Source organism: Mercenaria mercenaria, chromosome 4 (assembly GCF_021730395.1).
Source record: "Mercenaria mercenaria strain notata chromosome 4, MADL_Memer_1, whole genome shotgun sequence".
NCBI lineage: Eukaryota > Metazoa > Mollusca > Bivalvia > Venerida > Veneridae > Mercenaria > Mercenaria mercenaria.
This window is the reverse complement of record NC_069364.1, coordinates 56,862,177-56,878,520: the sequence shown is the minus strand read 5'-3', so window position 1 is coordinate 56,878,520 and position 16,344 is coordinate 56,862,177. Positions and strand designations below refer to the sequence as shown.

Here is a 16,344-nt window from a genome sequence, read left to right as displayed (position 1 = left end):
CACTACTGTGATCTCTGACATCACAAATTAAATCCCTTTTAGCAGTTAGTATAAGACATTGCTAATGAAGATTATTTCACAAAAAATATATGCGCAGTTCAGCATCCAGTGCTGCTGTTTAATCATAGTGTTTTTGAACTAATTCAGTCATAACTTTTCCCTTTTAGTGATACTAAAGGGGTTAATCAATTTGCCTCAGACAAATTACTAGGCATGTATCAAATCACAACTAAATCCTATGGGTATAATTAATGTATGACTTGAAGGGATGCATTGATGTAGAAGTGAAAGGTGTGGTGGTAAATTCATATTTGAAACTCTACTGGGCAACTAAGGACAACTGCTGCCTACCTAATCTTATGGGTACATGTCAGCATGCTAGGAAACAGTCAAAAAGTGTAGTTTGAATAAGATATGAGAAACTCTGTGAAATCAGTTTAGGTTATATATTTTATAGTTGTACCCCCCGACAACAAAGTTGTAAGGGGGTGTATACTGGTTTCAGGTTGTCTGTCTGTCTGTCTGTCTGTCCGTCTGTCTGTCTGTCTGTCCGTAGACGCAATCTTGTGCGCACCATCTCTCAATATCCCCTTGACAGAATTTAATGAAACTTCACACAAGTGATCAGTACCAACAGTAGTTGTGCATGGGGCATGTTAGGTTCTTTTAGAAAAAAATTTTGCAGAGTTATGGGACTTTGTTTTTTTGTTACTATACTATATACATAGACACAATCTTGTGCGCACCATCTCTCCTCATCCCCTTGACACAATTTAATGAAACTTCACACAAGTGATCAGTACCAACAGTAGTTGTGCATGGGGCATGTTAGGTTCTTTCAGTGACAAAAATTGCAGAATTATGGGACTTTGTTTCTTGTTAACATACTATGTACATACAGTCTGCATATGCAGTCTTCTGCGTGCCTAATCTACCAAACCCTTATACACAATTTAATGAAACTTCACACAAGTGATCAGTACCAACCCTAGTTGTGCATGGTGCATGTTACATTCTTTTAGATAAATATTCTGCATAGATATGGGACTTTGATTTTTGTAACTATACTGTATACATACAGTCTATATACATACAGTCCACATAATTATGCAATCTTGTGTGCGTCAAATTGCAATGTACTGTGTCAGTGCATGTGGGGGGGGGGGGGGGTACATTCATCACCTTTAGTGATAGTTTAGATTGTTTTTCTTTCACATTGTTCACTGGTATTAACAAAGAATGTGGGTTGCAGTTTTAAAACAACTATGAGTAGTAGTATATACTAAAAAGATAATTACCACCAGTGATTGGAGCTCAAAAGAATACTGAATAAATGAAATGTTTTGTTGTGTTTCAGTCCTTTTGGATCAGTTTGCATCATGTGATAAAATCTGTCATAGAAGTGGAGAACCAAGCAGTGTTAACAGAAGCTGAAGGTAATATTGACAAAGCTAAATTGGTGCATGTTGAAACATTAATTTTATGTTAAAATGTTAAACAATTCTCCAGATTGTGTTCTTGTCTAGATACCAGTCAAACTTGATATAAGTTATCTAGGACCATACTTGTATGCATTTAGTATTTATAGAATGCTCTAGTTATAAAATATAATCTGGAAAAAAGCACTTGAATTTTGAAATAATAAAACCAGCCTATACTTTATCTGAAACTGCTTGTCAAACTTTTGTCATTTTGCTTCGTGCAAAGAATAAATTTGAACAAAAATAGAAAAAAAAATGCAGATAGTTGAAAGAAAATGGTGTTCTCTCACTGACTGAAATTTGTATGCATCTCTGTAGCTGTCTGTGACCATATTTTATTGTGATGCATCAAGTGTTATCCCTTCCATAACACTGTTTTGGACATTCCTGCTGTATAATTAAAATACACTGCAACTTTTTTAGGTCACTCAAACACAAAGTGTACAACGTGAGCTATTGTGATACCCCATTCTGTTATGTGGCATCTGTTGTCAACAATTTTACTGTTACCACTCTAGAAGTAACAAATTTTACCTAGTGTTCATGAAATTTGGTCAGAATGTTTCCCTTTGTAAAATAACAAGATTTCTGACAAATTCAAAACGTGGTCATTTTGTTTGAAAAAGTAGGCCAGTATGTCAAATTTTAGAAAAATCTTGTTTAAACCCTAGAGGCCAGATTATCTGTATTATCAGTTTTTGTCAGGACAAAACTTGGCCTTGTTCCATTCTCCAAAAAGTATTTTTTATAAAAAAAACTCCCCTAAAAGAATTAAGGTATAAGTATGTTTACACTATACTTAATTGCTAGTGAACCAGAATTTGGGTTGATTTCAGACAGTGCACTGATGTTAAATCCACCTGATGGCTTCAAAACAGATGATGCTGTAGGGCTTTGTTTGTGGATAATGTACTGTGTTTCACCACTCTTTGCTCAGAAAGTCCCTGGAAGTATTACGGTAAGTTTTCAAGTGTGGCACCACCTTAAGTCAGGGAAATCTATCTTCATTATCTAAGAATTCTTAAAAATGGGAAAATTCAACTAGATTTAAGAAAGGCATTTGCTGTTAAAGCGTCATGGACTACTGCACATACAGAATGATGAGGACAGACATACTTCAGAATAGAAGTTTGAATTTACTGTTTTCTTATGATATAATAAAAAAAAAAAGTTACTAACATAACATTTTCTTTGCGTGTGTGGTTTCTTTGATATGTTTGCTGTTTTGATTACAGACTGAAGCTTCTGCTGTTAGCAACTACCATGATTTACAATCATTGCTCAAGAAACTTCTATCAACTGTAAGTGTTCATTACTTGTAACTGAAACTGATGTCTTAAAAATGTTTAAAATGAATTGAAATGATTGGTGAGAATTGATACTATCATATTTGTATCCAATAACTTTTGGGCTCCAAACCTCTCAACACAAATAGGTTACAGCCTATCTATTTGATAGCTGCTACTTAGAATTAGTATTCTGGTGGTGATATTTTCTAAGCATATTTTACAGACATCTTGCCATCCTGGCTAGAATTCTGTTGAATACATGTAGCAGTAAAACATCCATCACTCTAAATTGAAAGGGGATATTAAGCAAATAGTTCAATTATCAAGGGTTTCCGAGCAATCCAGACATAAAAGATATGACCAAATGAATTTCTAGAAACAGCCCTCATACATCAACAGTGTGGAGTAAGAAGTACATGTATTTTACTGTATTGTTGGAATTTTGGTATGAAACCCAGTGAATGGAAGAAATTTGATAACTAGTAAGGTAATAATATGTTGGGCAGGCCGGAATATTTGACCATGTAAAGTAGGTATGTTAAAATAGAGATACCTCTAGAATTTCAGAGTAGTGTATTGTTAAGTTTATATACATGTATGTTCGTTCAATTACTAAGAAAACTCAAGATTATCTGAGTCACTTAGCTTCATGAAATGAATTGTTTTTATGCTATGTTTGGACATGTGGTGCTCACTAAATCCATGCTACACTTAAATATATATTAGATACCATAGTAACTGTTACCTTCTGGGGGAACATTTATATATTTCAGTCTGGCTTAACAGAGGGTATTATGAGACGGCATTTGAAGACTTGCCTGTTGTTGACCAGTAACTGGGAACCAAACACAAGTATTCTCATCACACTCTGGGACTTCTTCTATAAAAGACTGGTCAGTACTTGTGTTACTGCCTCTTCCCAAAATTTTAATTTGAGAGCTATAATTTTGGGTTTGTCTGCTTTAGATATCCATCACAAAATTGTATCAATTATCAACTTGTCCTCAGTTGAAACATTACACTACATTGTAACATTGTATGACAGAATTCTTCCACAGAGTGATTCCAATAGAACTGCATACACATGATCATCATGAAGTGTAGATGTATATTGCCATTCAAGGAATCCAGAATTAAGGCCCACTGTCATGTGACACTGAAGTATGATGGTGGTATTATTCCAAAATGACCACCAAATAGAAGCAATTTTGAATGTTATTGATGAGACCTGGCCATATATTTAGAAAAGCAAAAATTTCATACCCAGTCTAGTTATGTAAGCACTGGTTCATGCTTCATAATGAAAGAGTAACATGGACTGTGACAAAAGTTTAGTTATCGCATACGCTTCAGTGTTTGTATATACAGTTGAACTTCAGTGATTCAAACTCGGATCTTTCGAACACCCGGGATCGCTCGAACTCTTTGCCCGGTCCTGAATTTATTCCTTCTTTATTCTATATAGTTCTACCTTGGATTGCTCGAACTTCGAAAATTCGAACTCTCAAACTCATTTGGTGGTCCCCTCGGCTCAATTACAGTGATAATTACATCTATTTAGTCGAACAGACAATTTCTCACCGGAATGGCTTGTGTTTACAAAGTTTTTCACACCTCTGCCTGACATTCGCCAAGCTTCCCCTTTAACCGGCGCCTGTGTAATTTTCACACGCTTATGTAATTAGCGTCGGTAGACGACAAACAAATTAAACAAAGTGACTTTCATTCACTGCAATGCTTTAATGGACTTTGATTAATATGAATAAAATTATTTAAGATAATTGAGCAGTGTTTGTCTTTATTTTTTCTGCATAAAAATGGAAGATCTGATGTCCACTTTCATACTGCTTTAGCTTGGCTGAACAACTTAGTAAAGGACCCGGAAACAGGGGGATAGCTAAGTTGGCTACTGGAAAGCAAGGAACAACACGAAAATTAGATCCAAAAACTTTAGAAACAAAATATAACGCCATCATCGAATGTGAAAAAGGTCTGAAATCAAAAACAGAAATTGCTAAAATATTTGATGTTCCAAAAAACATGCTCTCTGGCTGGATAAAAAAGGTCAAGAGTCGATCAAAGAGGGTTACGCTGAATTTGGTCCAAAACGACGAAATATGAGAACGGTATTGCGAGTAAACTGACTTATGCCCTATTTCATGTGTCTGTTTATAGCCTATGTCTACATGTTACGTCATTTAGTAATGTTCTTAAATATTTCTGTGTACATGTCCGTGAATTAATTGTTCGTGTTTTAACGTGTTTATATTTGATAATATTTGTACTGGACTATGATTCATAAAGATTTGCTATTCATGTCTTTCTATTTGATGCTGTCTTCACCAAATTCTTATAATTATATTAGTGTTTTATCTGTGGTTATTCGTATCTATTTTCTATTTTGTCATGTTTGAAAATAAATAATAAAGAATATTTCAGGGTTCGTTTTTTTATTTATCTGATCATCGTATCATACACACATTTAGGTACAATATGACAATATATTACGATGTAAGGTTTGTAACACATCATGCCCTCAAATCCCAAATTCAAAATGGCCGCCATTTGGATGGCTCGAACAACGGAAAACTCTAACTAATTTCCACGGGACCCTCGAGTTCGAGCCATCGAAGTTCGACTGTATTTTGAATGGGTCTATACTGCTTAAGCAAAGAAGACTGCTTAGAAAGTTTAACAATCTGATACACCTCAAAATCACTGTCTTGATAAGGTTGACTGTTTAACAAAGTTGTGCCAAAAAGCAATGTCTTCTGTCGTCTGCTGTGTGCATAAAGAAAGTGCTTTGTAGTCTTTAGTATCCATAATGGTCCTGCATGAAGTCCATTAACAAACTTAAATGGCTTTTTGTTGAAACATTCAAGTGAAAGGAATGTATGGCAATAAGTTTATTTCATATGAAAGCAATCATCAATCCTTTCATGATGCTGAACTAATTTTTAAAGTCAGACAAGTATTGAAAAAGATATGTTAGTTTGAAAATTAAGAAAATGGCTATCATGGAAGCAGTTATTCTAGTGTATTTATGACATCATTTAGACAAAGGCATTATATTCTGCCATACTGTCCCATGCGACTGGTACTTAATATATTTTCATAAAATTGCCGTAAACAATGTTCCATATAGTAATATGAAATTTCAGCACCTGGAAATGCATCAAAATGAAGAAACGTAACAGTTTGAAAATTGTGAGTTTTTCTAGAAGAGGGGCCCCTTTCTGCATTTTTATGCCCCCGAAGGGAGGCATATAGTTTTTGAACCATCTGTCAGTCTGTCTGTTTGTCGGTCTGTCAGTCTGTCCGCAATTTTCGTGTCCGGTCCATATCTTTGTCATTGATGGATGGATTTTCAAATAACTTGGCATGAATGTGTACCACAGTAAGACGACGCGTCGCGCGCAAGACCCAGGTCCGTAGCTCAAAGGTCAAGGTCACACTTAGACATTAAAGGATAGTGCATTGATGGGCGTGTCCGGTCCATATCTTTGTCATCGATGGATGGATTTTCAAATAACTTGGCATGAATGTGTACCACAGTAAGACGACGTGTCGGGCGCAAGACCCAGGTCCGTAGCTCAAAGGTCAAGGTCACACTTAGACATTAAAGGATAGTGCATTGATGGGCGTGTCCGGTCGATATCTTTGTCATTGATGGATGGATTTTCAAATAACTTGGCATGAATGTGTACCACAGTAAGACGACATGTCGCGCGCAAGACCCAGGTCCGTAGCTCAAAGGTCAAGGTCACACTTAGACATTAAAGGATAGTGCATTGATGGGCGTGTCCGGTCCATATCTTTGTCAACCATGGATGGATTTTCAAATAACTTGGCATGAATGTGTACCACAGTAAGACGACGTGTCGCGCGCAATACCCAGGTCTGTAGCTCAAAGGTCAAGGTCACACTTAGAAGTTAAAGGTCATTTTTCATGATAGTGCATTGATGGGCGTGTCCGGTCCATATATTTGTCATTCATGCATGGATTTTAAAATAACTACGCATGAATGTGTGGCACAGTAAGACGACGTGTCGCGCGCAAGACCCAGCTCCGTAGGTCAAAGGTCCTAAACTCTAACATCGGCCATAACTACTCATTCAAAGTGCCATCGGGGGCATATGTCATCCTATGGAGACAGCTCTTGTTTTTTCAGGAAATCAATGTATATATCAGTAAATTGACAAATGTTTTGTAGAGTAATACAAAATGTATACATGTTGTTCAGTTTAGATGTAAAACATGTAAAACAATCATTTCATTCTATGATTTGTATTGGTGTTGTTTGATTTTATTTCAGAATATGGGGCTAAAAGTTAATAAAAATTATATCAAATGACCCCTCTCCCCCACAGATTGAAAATAACTAGAAAAGCCAAACTGGAAGAGGTCATGATAACTGTTCTTCAAAATTTCCAAGAAAGACCCTGCAGTTTCCAGTTTCCCAGTATGTATTTAAGGTAGAGAACAAGTGCCTTAATACAGTTGATTGCTGTCTTCTGTGAATTTGTTGTTGAGCCTGGGAATTAAAGCTTCAAATGTTTGCTTTATTGTGTTGTGTGATTTGTTGTAGAATCAAAATGAATCTTACCAAAGTAGCACTGGTACACTAGAAGGCTTGGCGTGTGTAGAACAGAGTGTGGTGAGCATGTACGATAGGTGTAAGCAATGGACTGAAGGTCATGTTGGGAGGTAGGTGACAGCACTGGTACACTAGTGTAGAACTGAGTATGGTGACAGCACTAGTACACTAGTGTAGAACTGAGTATGGTGACAGCACTGGTACACTAGTGTAGAACTGAGTATGGTCAGCATGTATGATAATGGGTAAGCTATAGCCTGAAGGTCATGTTGACAAGGAGTTACTGGTCCTAGGATGTTGCGTTATTGAAAGAATCTGTTTGAATATATGTGTCTCACCAGTAATTACACACATTCTTAGTTGATTTTTTTGTGTGTTTTTTTTTTCATTTGCTTCCACTTGTTTTAAGATTTTGCTGTTTATTATACCCCCACCAAACATGTTTGAGGGGGGTATATAGGAGTCAGTTTTGTCGCGTCCCGTCCCGTCGCGTCCCGTCGCGTCCCAAAATCTATTATCTCAGTTATTACCAAATGGATTTGATTCAAACTTAAAATACATGTTCCACCTTATCACCTACATCATGTGACACAAGGTGCATAACTCTTGACACCAAGTTTTCATGAATTATGTCCCCTTTTACTTAGAATTTAAGGTTAATTTTGTTGTATTTTCACTATATCTCAGTTATTACTAAATGGATTTGATTCAAACTTAAAATAGATGTTCCACCTTATCACCCACATCATGTGACACAAGGTGCATAACTCTGACACCATTTTTTTATGAATTATGCCCCTTTTTACTTAGAATTTATGGTTGATTTTGAGGTATTTTCACTATATCTCAGTTACTACTGAATAGATTTGATTCAAACTTAAAATAGATGTTCCACCTCATCACCCACATCATGTGCCCACATCATGTGACACAAGGTGCATAACTCTGACACCAAGTTTTCATGAATTATGTCCCCTTTTACTTAGAATTTAAGGTTAATTTTGTTGTATTTTCACTATATTTCAGTTATTACTAAATGGATTTGATTAAAACTTAAAATAGTTGTTCCACCTTATCACCCTGATGATGTAACATAAGGTGCTTAACTCTAACATAAATTTTTTATGAATTATGTCCCCTTTTACTTTAAATTTAAGGTTGATTTTGATGTATTTTCACTATATCTCAATTATTACAAAATGGATTTGATTCAAACTTAAAATAGATGTTCCACCTCATCACCCACATCATGTGACACAAGGTGCATAACTCTGACACCAATTTTTCATGAATTATGCCCCTTTTTACTTAGAATTTAAGGTTGATTTTGATGTATTTTCACTATATCTCAGTCACTACTGAATGGATTTGATTCAGACTTAAAACAGATGTTCCACCTCATCACCCACATCATGTGACACAAGGTGCATAACTCTGACACTAATTTTTCTTGAATTGTGTCCCCTTTTACCTAGAACTTAAGGTTAATTTTGATGTATTTTCACTATATCTCATTCTGATTGGCTTAGAGCCAAAGGGAAGTAACCTTTTTTTAACTTTTGTACTGAGTTTCTTCCCCTTAAATTCCAGGAATAAGTCTATTTTTAGAAATCCTATTTTTAGATTTTCAATATTTTAGGTATTTTTCTTACTTTTTTATTATAAGTTCTGTGTAAAAAGTAAAAACATTTTTCTGTGGTAACATGGGTCGGTAAGACACTTTTTTGTATTCACTTTTAGTGTATATTTTAGTGTATCTCTAATATTAGAGATTTAATATATTTACTAGTATTACTATACTAGTATTATACTAGTATTACTTATATGTGGAAGCCCAGGATGAAGTACTCCAAAGTATTTTTTAAGATTTCTTATGGTTGCCATTCTTCTGTGACAAGACCGTATGGTGGGGGTATGAGTCACTCCTGTGACAGTTCTAGTTTTCACAAAACGCTTTTCCTGCAGCTTATAATACCCCCACAAAACAAAGTTTTGGGGGTATATAGGAGTGCACTGGTCTGTCGGTCTGTTGGTTTTCATAGTCTGCAGACAATAACTCAATGAAAAGCTTACCCAATTCGAATGATTTTTGGTACACATGTGTAACATTATGAAATATACGTCAAGGTCAACTCTGAGGTCAGTAGGTCACAGTGACCTGGAACAGTTAAACCATTTCTGGAAGATAACTTGAGAACGCTTGGGCCTAGAATCATAGAAGTTGATAGGAAGGTTGATCATGACCAGCAGATGACACCTATTGATTTAAAGGTCAGTAGGTCAAAGGTCAAGGTCACAGTGACCCAGAACAGTTAAATCGCTTCTGCATGATAACTTGAGAATGCTTGGACCTATGATCAAGAAACTTAATAGGGAGGTTGATCATGTGTAATGATGGCTATATTTTAGCCAGTCTGTCACAAATTGTCTGCACTTTAAGTTGAACATTTTTCATCCCGTCTTCACCAAACTTGAAGAAAATGTCCTTGGCCAAGTTTGATAACTAGCCAAATCGGCCCAGGCACAACAGAATTACGGCTCTTGAATTACCGATAGGCTGCTTGCTCCAACATGCTTACTCCAACACTTATCTGATAGGCGGCTTACTCTTACACTTACTCCAAAACTATCGAAGGTATATTTTCTGTGAGTCAACCGTATATAAAGGCAGACTTATTATTCAGATGATTAGGCAGTGTTGGGAGACATGCGCTTTTCTCAAAAGTAGCACTAGTTTCAAATTAATTTTACAGAAATGTTTCTTTGAGGACCCTGTATCAGATTCCTTGAAATTGTTCTTTTTTTCATTAAGTTATCCTTGTATGGCTGTATGGAAAACTTATAAAATCTTCCCCTAAACCATTGGACTAATTTCAAATAATTGTGTTGCAATATTTCATTGATGGACTTTGACCAAATACCTTCAAGCCCTGTTGATTTGTGAAAAACATGTCTGCTAGTGCATGGGGCTAGTTTTCTCTTTATGGCTATAAAATATCTGTACTGGCTCAATTTTTAAATAATTTTACACAAAATGTTTCTTTGGATGACCTAACTAACTGTGAAACTCCTGATGAACAGTCTGGGGGTCATCATGGCCCTTATGTTAAAAGTAAAATTGAAATCCTGCCAATTTAAGTAGATATTTGAAATAGTAAATAATGGGTCAAAGTTTTATGTATAAAGTTTCTTTTAAGAGACAGCTTGAGGCAAGGAAATGGATCAGTGGTTAGTGAGAAATAATACAGTCCTCAACTGAGGCTTCACTAGTAATGTCAAGGTAGCCAATGTAGTAGAGCATTGCCTTATATAAAGATGTTTGCTATATTACAGTCTTGATAAAGAGACAAGTTTCCAGTTGTTTTTGAGACTGTTGAGCCAGCATGTTGGTAAACTGTACAGCAGCGGGTCCACGCAGGAATGGAAACAAGTCAAGGGCAGGTAACTGGCTTCTGCATGTAGAAATATTTGTTTCAAAATAGGCTTTACAGTTCTAATTGATCAGTTTATACAATGTTTTGTTCACCTAAAGCTTTTGAAGGGAAATGAATAAAAATGTGAACAAGAAATATAAATTATTACTACCAAAAATTTCGTAAAATGGTGATCATAAATTTAATGCACGTAAAATCAAAGAACAGTGTGGCAAATATTCAACAGTATTTAAGTGAAACTTAAAAAGCAGGGATCCAACTAATCCATAGTTATGATGATCAGAAATCTGCTTTACCTAAACACAGTTGTGTAAGTTAAAGCATCACTAGTACACATGCGTCTTTTTGTATGAATTTCTTCCTCTGTCTTATTTGTAATAATTTTATCAACAGGATTTACTCGAAGTTTCATGCTCGGCGTGTACAGGAGTTGATGGAGAGTGGATTGTATAATCTGTCAACATTGTTTATCACACTGGGGATGACTGCAGATCTCGAAGATGTTGTATGTATATAACTGCGATTGAATCTTTATTATTAAACTGAAAGTAGAAATCAGTTCTTGAATCAGCAAGACAGTTGGAAATGTTTGTACTTTTAATTATGTAAATTCTCAGTTTAATTTCAGTATTAAGACCTGACTATAAGGATGCGCAAGCTTAAAGTATTATTAATAATAATGAGCCTCGCCATGGAAAACCAACAAAGTTGCTGTGCGACCAGCATGGATTCAGACCAGCCTGCGCACCAGCGCAGTCTGGTCAAGATCCATGCTGTTCGCTAACAGTTTCTATAATTGCAATTGGCTTTGAAAGCGAACAGCATGGATCCTGACCAGACTGCACGGATGCGCAGGCTGGTCTAGATCCATGCTGGTCGCAAAGCCACTATGTTGGTTTTCTCATGGCGTGGTTCAATTGAATAATATCTGCAAAATCCCTTATGTTGCCAGGGCCCTCGATCGGCCGTTTTTACCGCCGAATATCGGCTGCTTCCCCCGCCAAAATAGTATCCTTTTTTCCCCCTCCTGAGAAAAAAAAATCCCCCTTACTGGGCATTCGGTTGACCCGAGGTCCCGGGTTTTTGATTCGCGAAAATCGAGAAAAACTTGTATTTGACCCGCACAATATATGCTTCGTGCGTCGGGTTGACTCGCGGAAATTTTGTTTGATGCGTCTCGTGTTCGAAAGTTCTGCCCCTTGTCAATCAAAATCCCAGTCAATTTCAATATTGTTCGCCATCATTCGCGGAAGTATGGCAGTAGGCGGAGCGTCATATGTTAATTAGCTGCCAACAGATGTCAATCACGCCACGCGCCGATTGACACGTGGTCATCTCGCGGTTTTATTCAGTACAATAATCCCTGTCATTATCAAAGGTGTTTACTGATCAATGTATAAAAAATAATTGATAAACAATGCAGCTTAGATTATCTTCTTTGCACAAATTGGATAATTAAAATCATTATTTTGTTTATTTTGTTTGCTTGATACGATTACGTGAGCCGGTCAACCGTTACGGTTTATAGAAAATTTATTATCATTGCCGAGGCTTTGTTTGGTCCAAAATAAATTAAAAGCTTTAATAAGCAGAAATTGTAAGTATTGAACAGGTATGGTAGAAAAAAAAAAGAAATTTAAAACGGGTACTTCATCAAGAATTTTAAATGTTTACTTTCGTTTTCCATATTTGTCACCCGTTTTCGCGACCGTGATTTTCGGACATTTTCATCATTTCTTACAAGATTTTTCTAGTACAATCTAAATAAAAAGCCATTTGAAAGTCTGCATTTAAGAAAAATATGATCACTATTGCAAAAGCAGCCCTTATTTTGAAGCATTTTTTGATAATAAAATGCAAAGGCACCAAACCCCACCCACTTTTAGACAACTAAAATATAAATTGTTTTAAAAAAATCTGTAATGAAAATGTACTTGTTTTAGGTAAAGTTGGTGGAAGTTTCATTAATAACATATAGCTTGACCCCTGAAAAGCTGATCTTGACATGATATAATTGCAGTTACCAGTAGTATGTTGAGAAAAAGAAACAACTTTAGTTTATAATGAGAGTTATACATGTTATAGTTCTTACATAGTATGTTATTCTTTGAAGGCAATGAAAATTCCCCCTTTTGGCTAAAACGACGCGAAAATTCCCCCGCCTGAGGGCTGCGGACCCCTTCCCCCAAAGTAGAGTGAGGGCCCTGGTTGCATTGTTATGATATGTGTTTAATGATGGATTTGAAGGTTGATTTTTTTTTTGCACTGGTTATCTGTGACTGCACCAGGAAAATTGAATGAATTTTTCAGTATTAAATTAACATTTGTCAATATATATTGAACATCATTTATATTGTATATCTATAGACCTTTGACCTGCATGTGCTAAACTACCACACTACATGCCTGTCTCAGACATTTAATTGTAATTACTGACCAGACAAGTTTCCAGTTTTCTCAATCTCTCAAGGATGATATCTACATGACGACAAAGACTATCTGGCTAGTTATTGAACTAGGACAAGGTAATATGCCCATAAACATTCAAACTTTGGTAAACATTGGATGAGAACTGCTTAAGTTTTAAGGTGGACACAGTTGGTTTTCACAATTTTAGGTAATTTAAGGATCATAACTCTAAAGGGACGGGATTATCTGGCTTGTGATCAAACTTGCCCACAAACATATTGACCAAGTTTTGTGAACATTGGATAAGAACTGCTCAGGTTAGAGAGCAAACACAGTCAGTTTCCACAATTTTGAGTAAATCAAAGCTCATAACTCTAGAAAGACCAGGAGAAACAAGCTGGTAATTAAACTCGGCTAAGATATTATTCCTTATACATTGTGACCAAGTTTGGTTATTATTTGATAATGACTTCTCTAGCTAGAGAGTAGACACCGTCAATTTTCACAAGTTTTAGTAATTCAAAACAATACTTCCAGAGTCACTAGGACTATCCAGATGGTTACAGTACTTGGCTGAGATATGCCTATAATAATTTTAACAAAGTTCAGTGAATATTGGATAGGAACTACACAAGTTATAAAGCAGACATTGTCATATTTTGCAATATTTGGTAATTCAAGGCCAAAACTCAAGGGACACTAGGACAGTCAAGATGGCTTTTGAATTTGGCTGAGCTGTGTCCTGAAACATTGTGATCAAGTTCGGAGAACATTTAGAAAGAACTTCTCAATATACCATGCAGACATTGACAGTTTTCACAGATTTGTATACAGTCAAAAGTCGGTATCTCAAATTTCATGGGACAGAGCTTTTTATTTCAAGATAACCAAAATTTGAGTTATGAGGAGGGACGTATGTGGATGAAGTTAGTTCACATTATGAAAAGATTTAATGAAAAATAAAAACTTTTGCCTTGATGCCTTGTATACGCTGTCGGCACTTTATGCATACATGATTTCATACAGTTTGTGTTTATTAAATTTTTCAAGTTTTTCAAAGAATAAAAATGATACTAACCTCAAATGTTTTGGAGTGAAGTCTCCTTTTTGTACCATGTTTCTCTTCCAAAGGATTGACAGCATTTTGATCTGACATTTTAAACGAATAATCCTTTCCCCCAAGAAGTTAATTTTTTTACAGTCTCATTGCGATTGCCACTAATTAATCCTTGTTAAAGATCCCAACGGTTCAAACTAACTAATTCATTAGTTTAAATTAAAAGCAATTTTCAGAACGTCTCAAAGCAAATGACTGCTGATTAAAGAAACCTAATGTTTACATCAATTATCGTTATGGCACATACTAACAAGTATGACATCATCTCACTTTGATAATAGCTGCAGCTTTGATATGTCAGCATTACGGCTTTCTGGTTAGGCAATAAACATGGACATGTGTTAAAAACCAACCACATTCAAAATGACATGTGTGAAATCTTATAGCATATTTTTCTCACTTCGACTTACCTAGTTTACAATGCACTCAAGTCTTATTGATGGGACTGAAAATCCCTTTCAACACATCAAGAGTCTTGGTAAGTCAAATTTTGACATAACCAAATTTGATTTATATATTTAAAGGAGGAAATTTGACGGGACTTGAAAATTTCTTCGACTTAAAATGGAATTTCGAGTTAAGTGAGTTTGAGATACTGAGTTTCAACTGTAATTCATCGGTCACAACTCCAGAAAGACTTGTACTTTCATGCTGATTATTGAAATTTGCAAAAATATAATGTGTTTAAACATTGTGACCAAGTTCAATTAACATTGGTTAAGAACTACTGAAGTTAGAGAGTAGACAGTGTCAGTTTTCATAATTTTTATTAATATAAAACAGTGTCTCGAGAGCCACTAGGACAATCCAGCAGTTATTGAACTTTTGCCCATAAACATTGTGACCAAGTTTGGTGAACATTGGATAAGAACTGCTTAAGTTAGAGATTGAAAACTGCAGTTGATGCTGCATGTCCACTTGTCTGCGGCTGCAGGTGATGACATAATATGAGCATATCAAAAGTAAACTTTTACAAGGGGATACATGGATGAAAGTTGACATATGACCTTAATTGTGTCTGTTTGCGCCCTTTTCATGATCAGTTTCACGTTCAAAGGCGCTTTACATAGTTCAAATGTAGCCACACAGGGGGCATAATTCATCCTCTACTAGTACAGACACAGAGCGATCTGACCAGAGGGACAGAGTGAGACAAAGCCCCCACGACAGAGAGATCAGATACAGGTTTGTCCGGCTAAGTTAGCCTAGCGTGTTGTGAATAGACAGCCTGGTTCTTTAACGTGCCCAATGTATAGCACTGATACACACAAGGATTGCCTGGGTTCCTGACCAGTACACCTCTAATTGGGTGAGAAACACTGAAAACCGTTTCTGAAAATTCCCGAGTAGCTGCCGGGGATCGAACCCCCGACCTCAGGGTTGGAAGGCCAGTATGCAAACCACTGAGCTATCCTGACAAAACAACAAAAAAAGTCTTGTGTTACAGGCATCAAAGCTGTGTGACTTCTATGATATGCTGGATGTACAGTCTATAACCTTTGCTAAACGCTCAGTAGTATGGCGTGGAGCTTTCACTCTGATGTTGGTATATGTAGAAAGAAACATGGATGTTGGCTTCCTGGCTGACAGGATGATGGCAGCCTTTGATAATGCAGTCAGGTAGGTATACATTTTGTTTTAATGTTCAGCTAGATATCAACTTGCTATTTTCCCAAACAATTTCACTATTTAACTGTCCTTGTTTGTAATTATGCCAGTTTAAAAATGGGAGAAGAAATCTTCAATGTTTGCATTGAAATGTCCATTTAGAACTGGCCAAATTAGATGGCTATTCATATTATCTTTTTCAGTGATTTTGGTGCAGCAGGAATAGATAGCAAGCACTTGCTGTGGAAGTTGATACTGATTTATATAGAGGGTTTACAGGAGGTGATAGAGACCAGCAGTACGTTACAGCTATCAGAATACAAACTAATCTGTAAGTCAATTTACAGTTGTCAGAATACAAACTGAACTGTAAGTAACATTACAGCTGTCAGAATACAAACTCATCTG

General features: G+C 36.1%; 1 protein-coding gene across 2 annotated transcripts in view; it reads left to right on the top strand.

Moving 5' to 3' along the window:
• LOC123552900 (protein MMS22-like) overlaps window positions 1-16,344 on the top strand; it is a 62,444-nt gene that overhangs the window by 25,617 nt on the left and 20,483 nt on the right. For both annotated transcript variants that reach the window (XM_053541374.1, XM_053541375.1), the window contains exons 11-19: window positions 1,358-1,436; window positions 2,318-2,439; window positions 2,717-2,782; window positions 3,544-3,663; window positions 7,360-7,478; window positions 10,702-10,809; window positions 11,196-11,307; window positions 15,776-15,948; window positions 16,140-16,267. In XM_053541374.1, coding sequence (XP_053397349.1) covers window positions 1,358-1,436; window positions 2,318-2,439; window positions 2,717-2,782; window positions 3,544-3,663; window positions 7,360-7,478; window positions 10,702-10,809; window positions 11,196-11,307; window positions 15,776-15,948; window positions 16,140-16,267 — 1,027 coding nt within the window. The remainder of the gene's footprint in view (window positions 1-1,357; window positions 1,437-2,317; window positions 2,440-2,716; window positions 2,783-3,543; window positions 3,664-7,359; window positions 7,479-10,701; window positions 10,810-11,195; window positions 11,308-15,775; window positions 15,949-16,139; window positions 16,268-16,344) is intronic.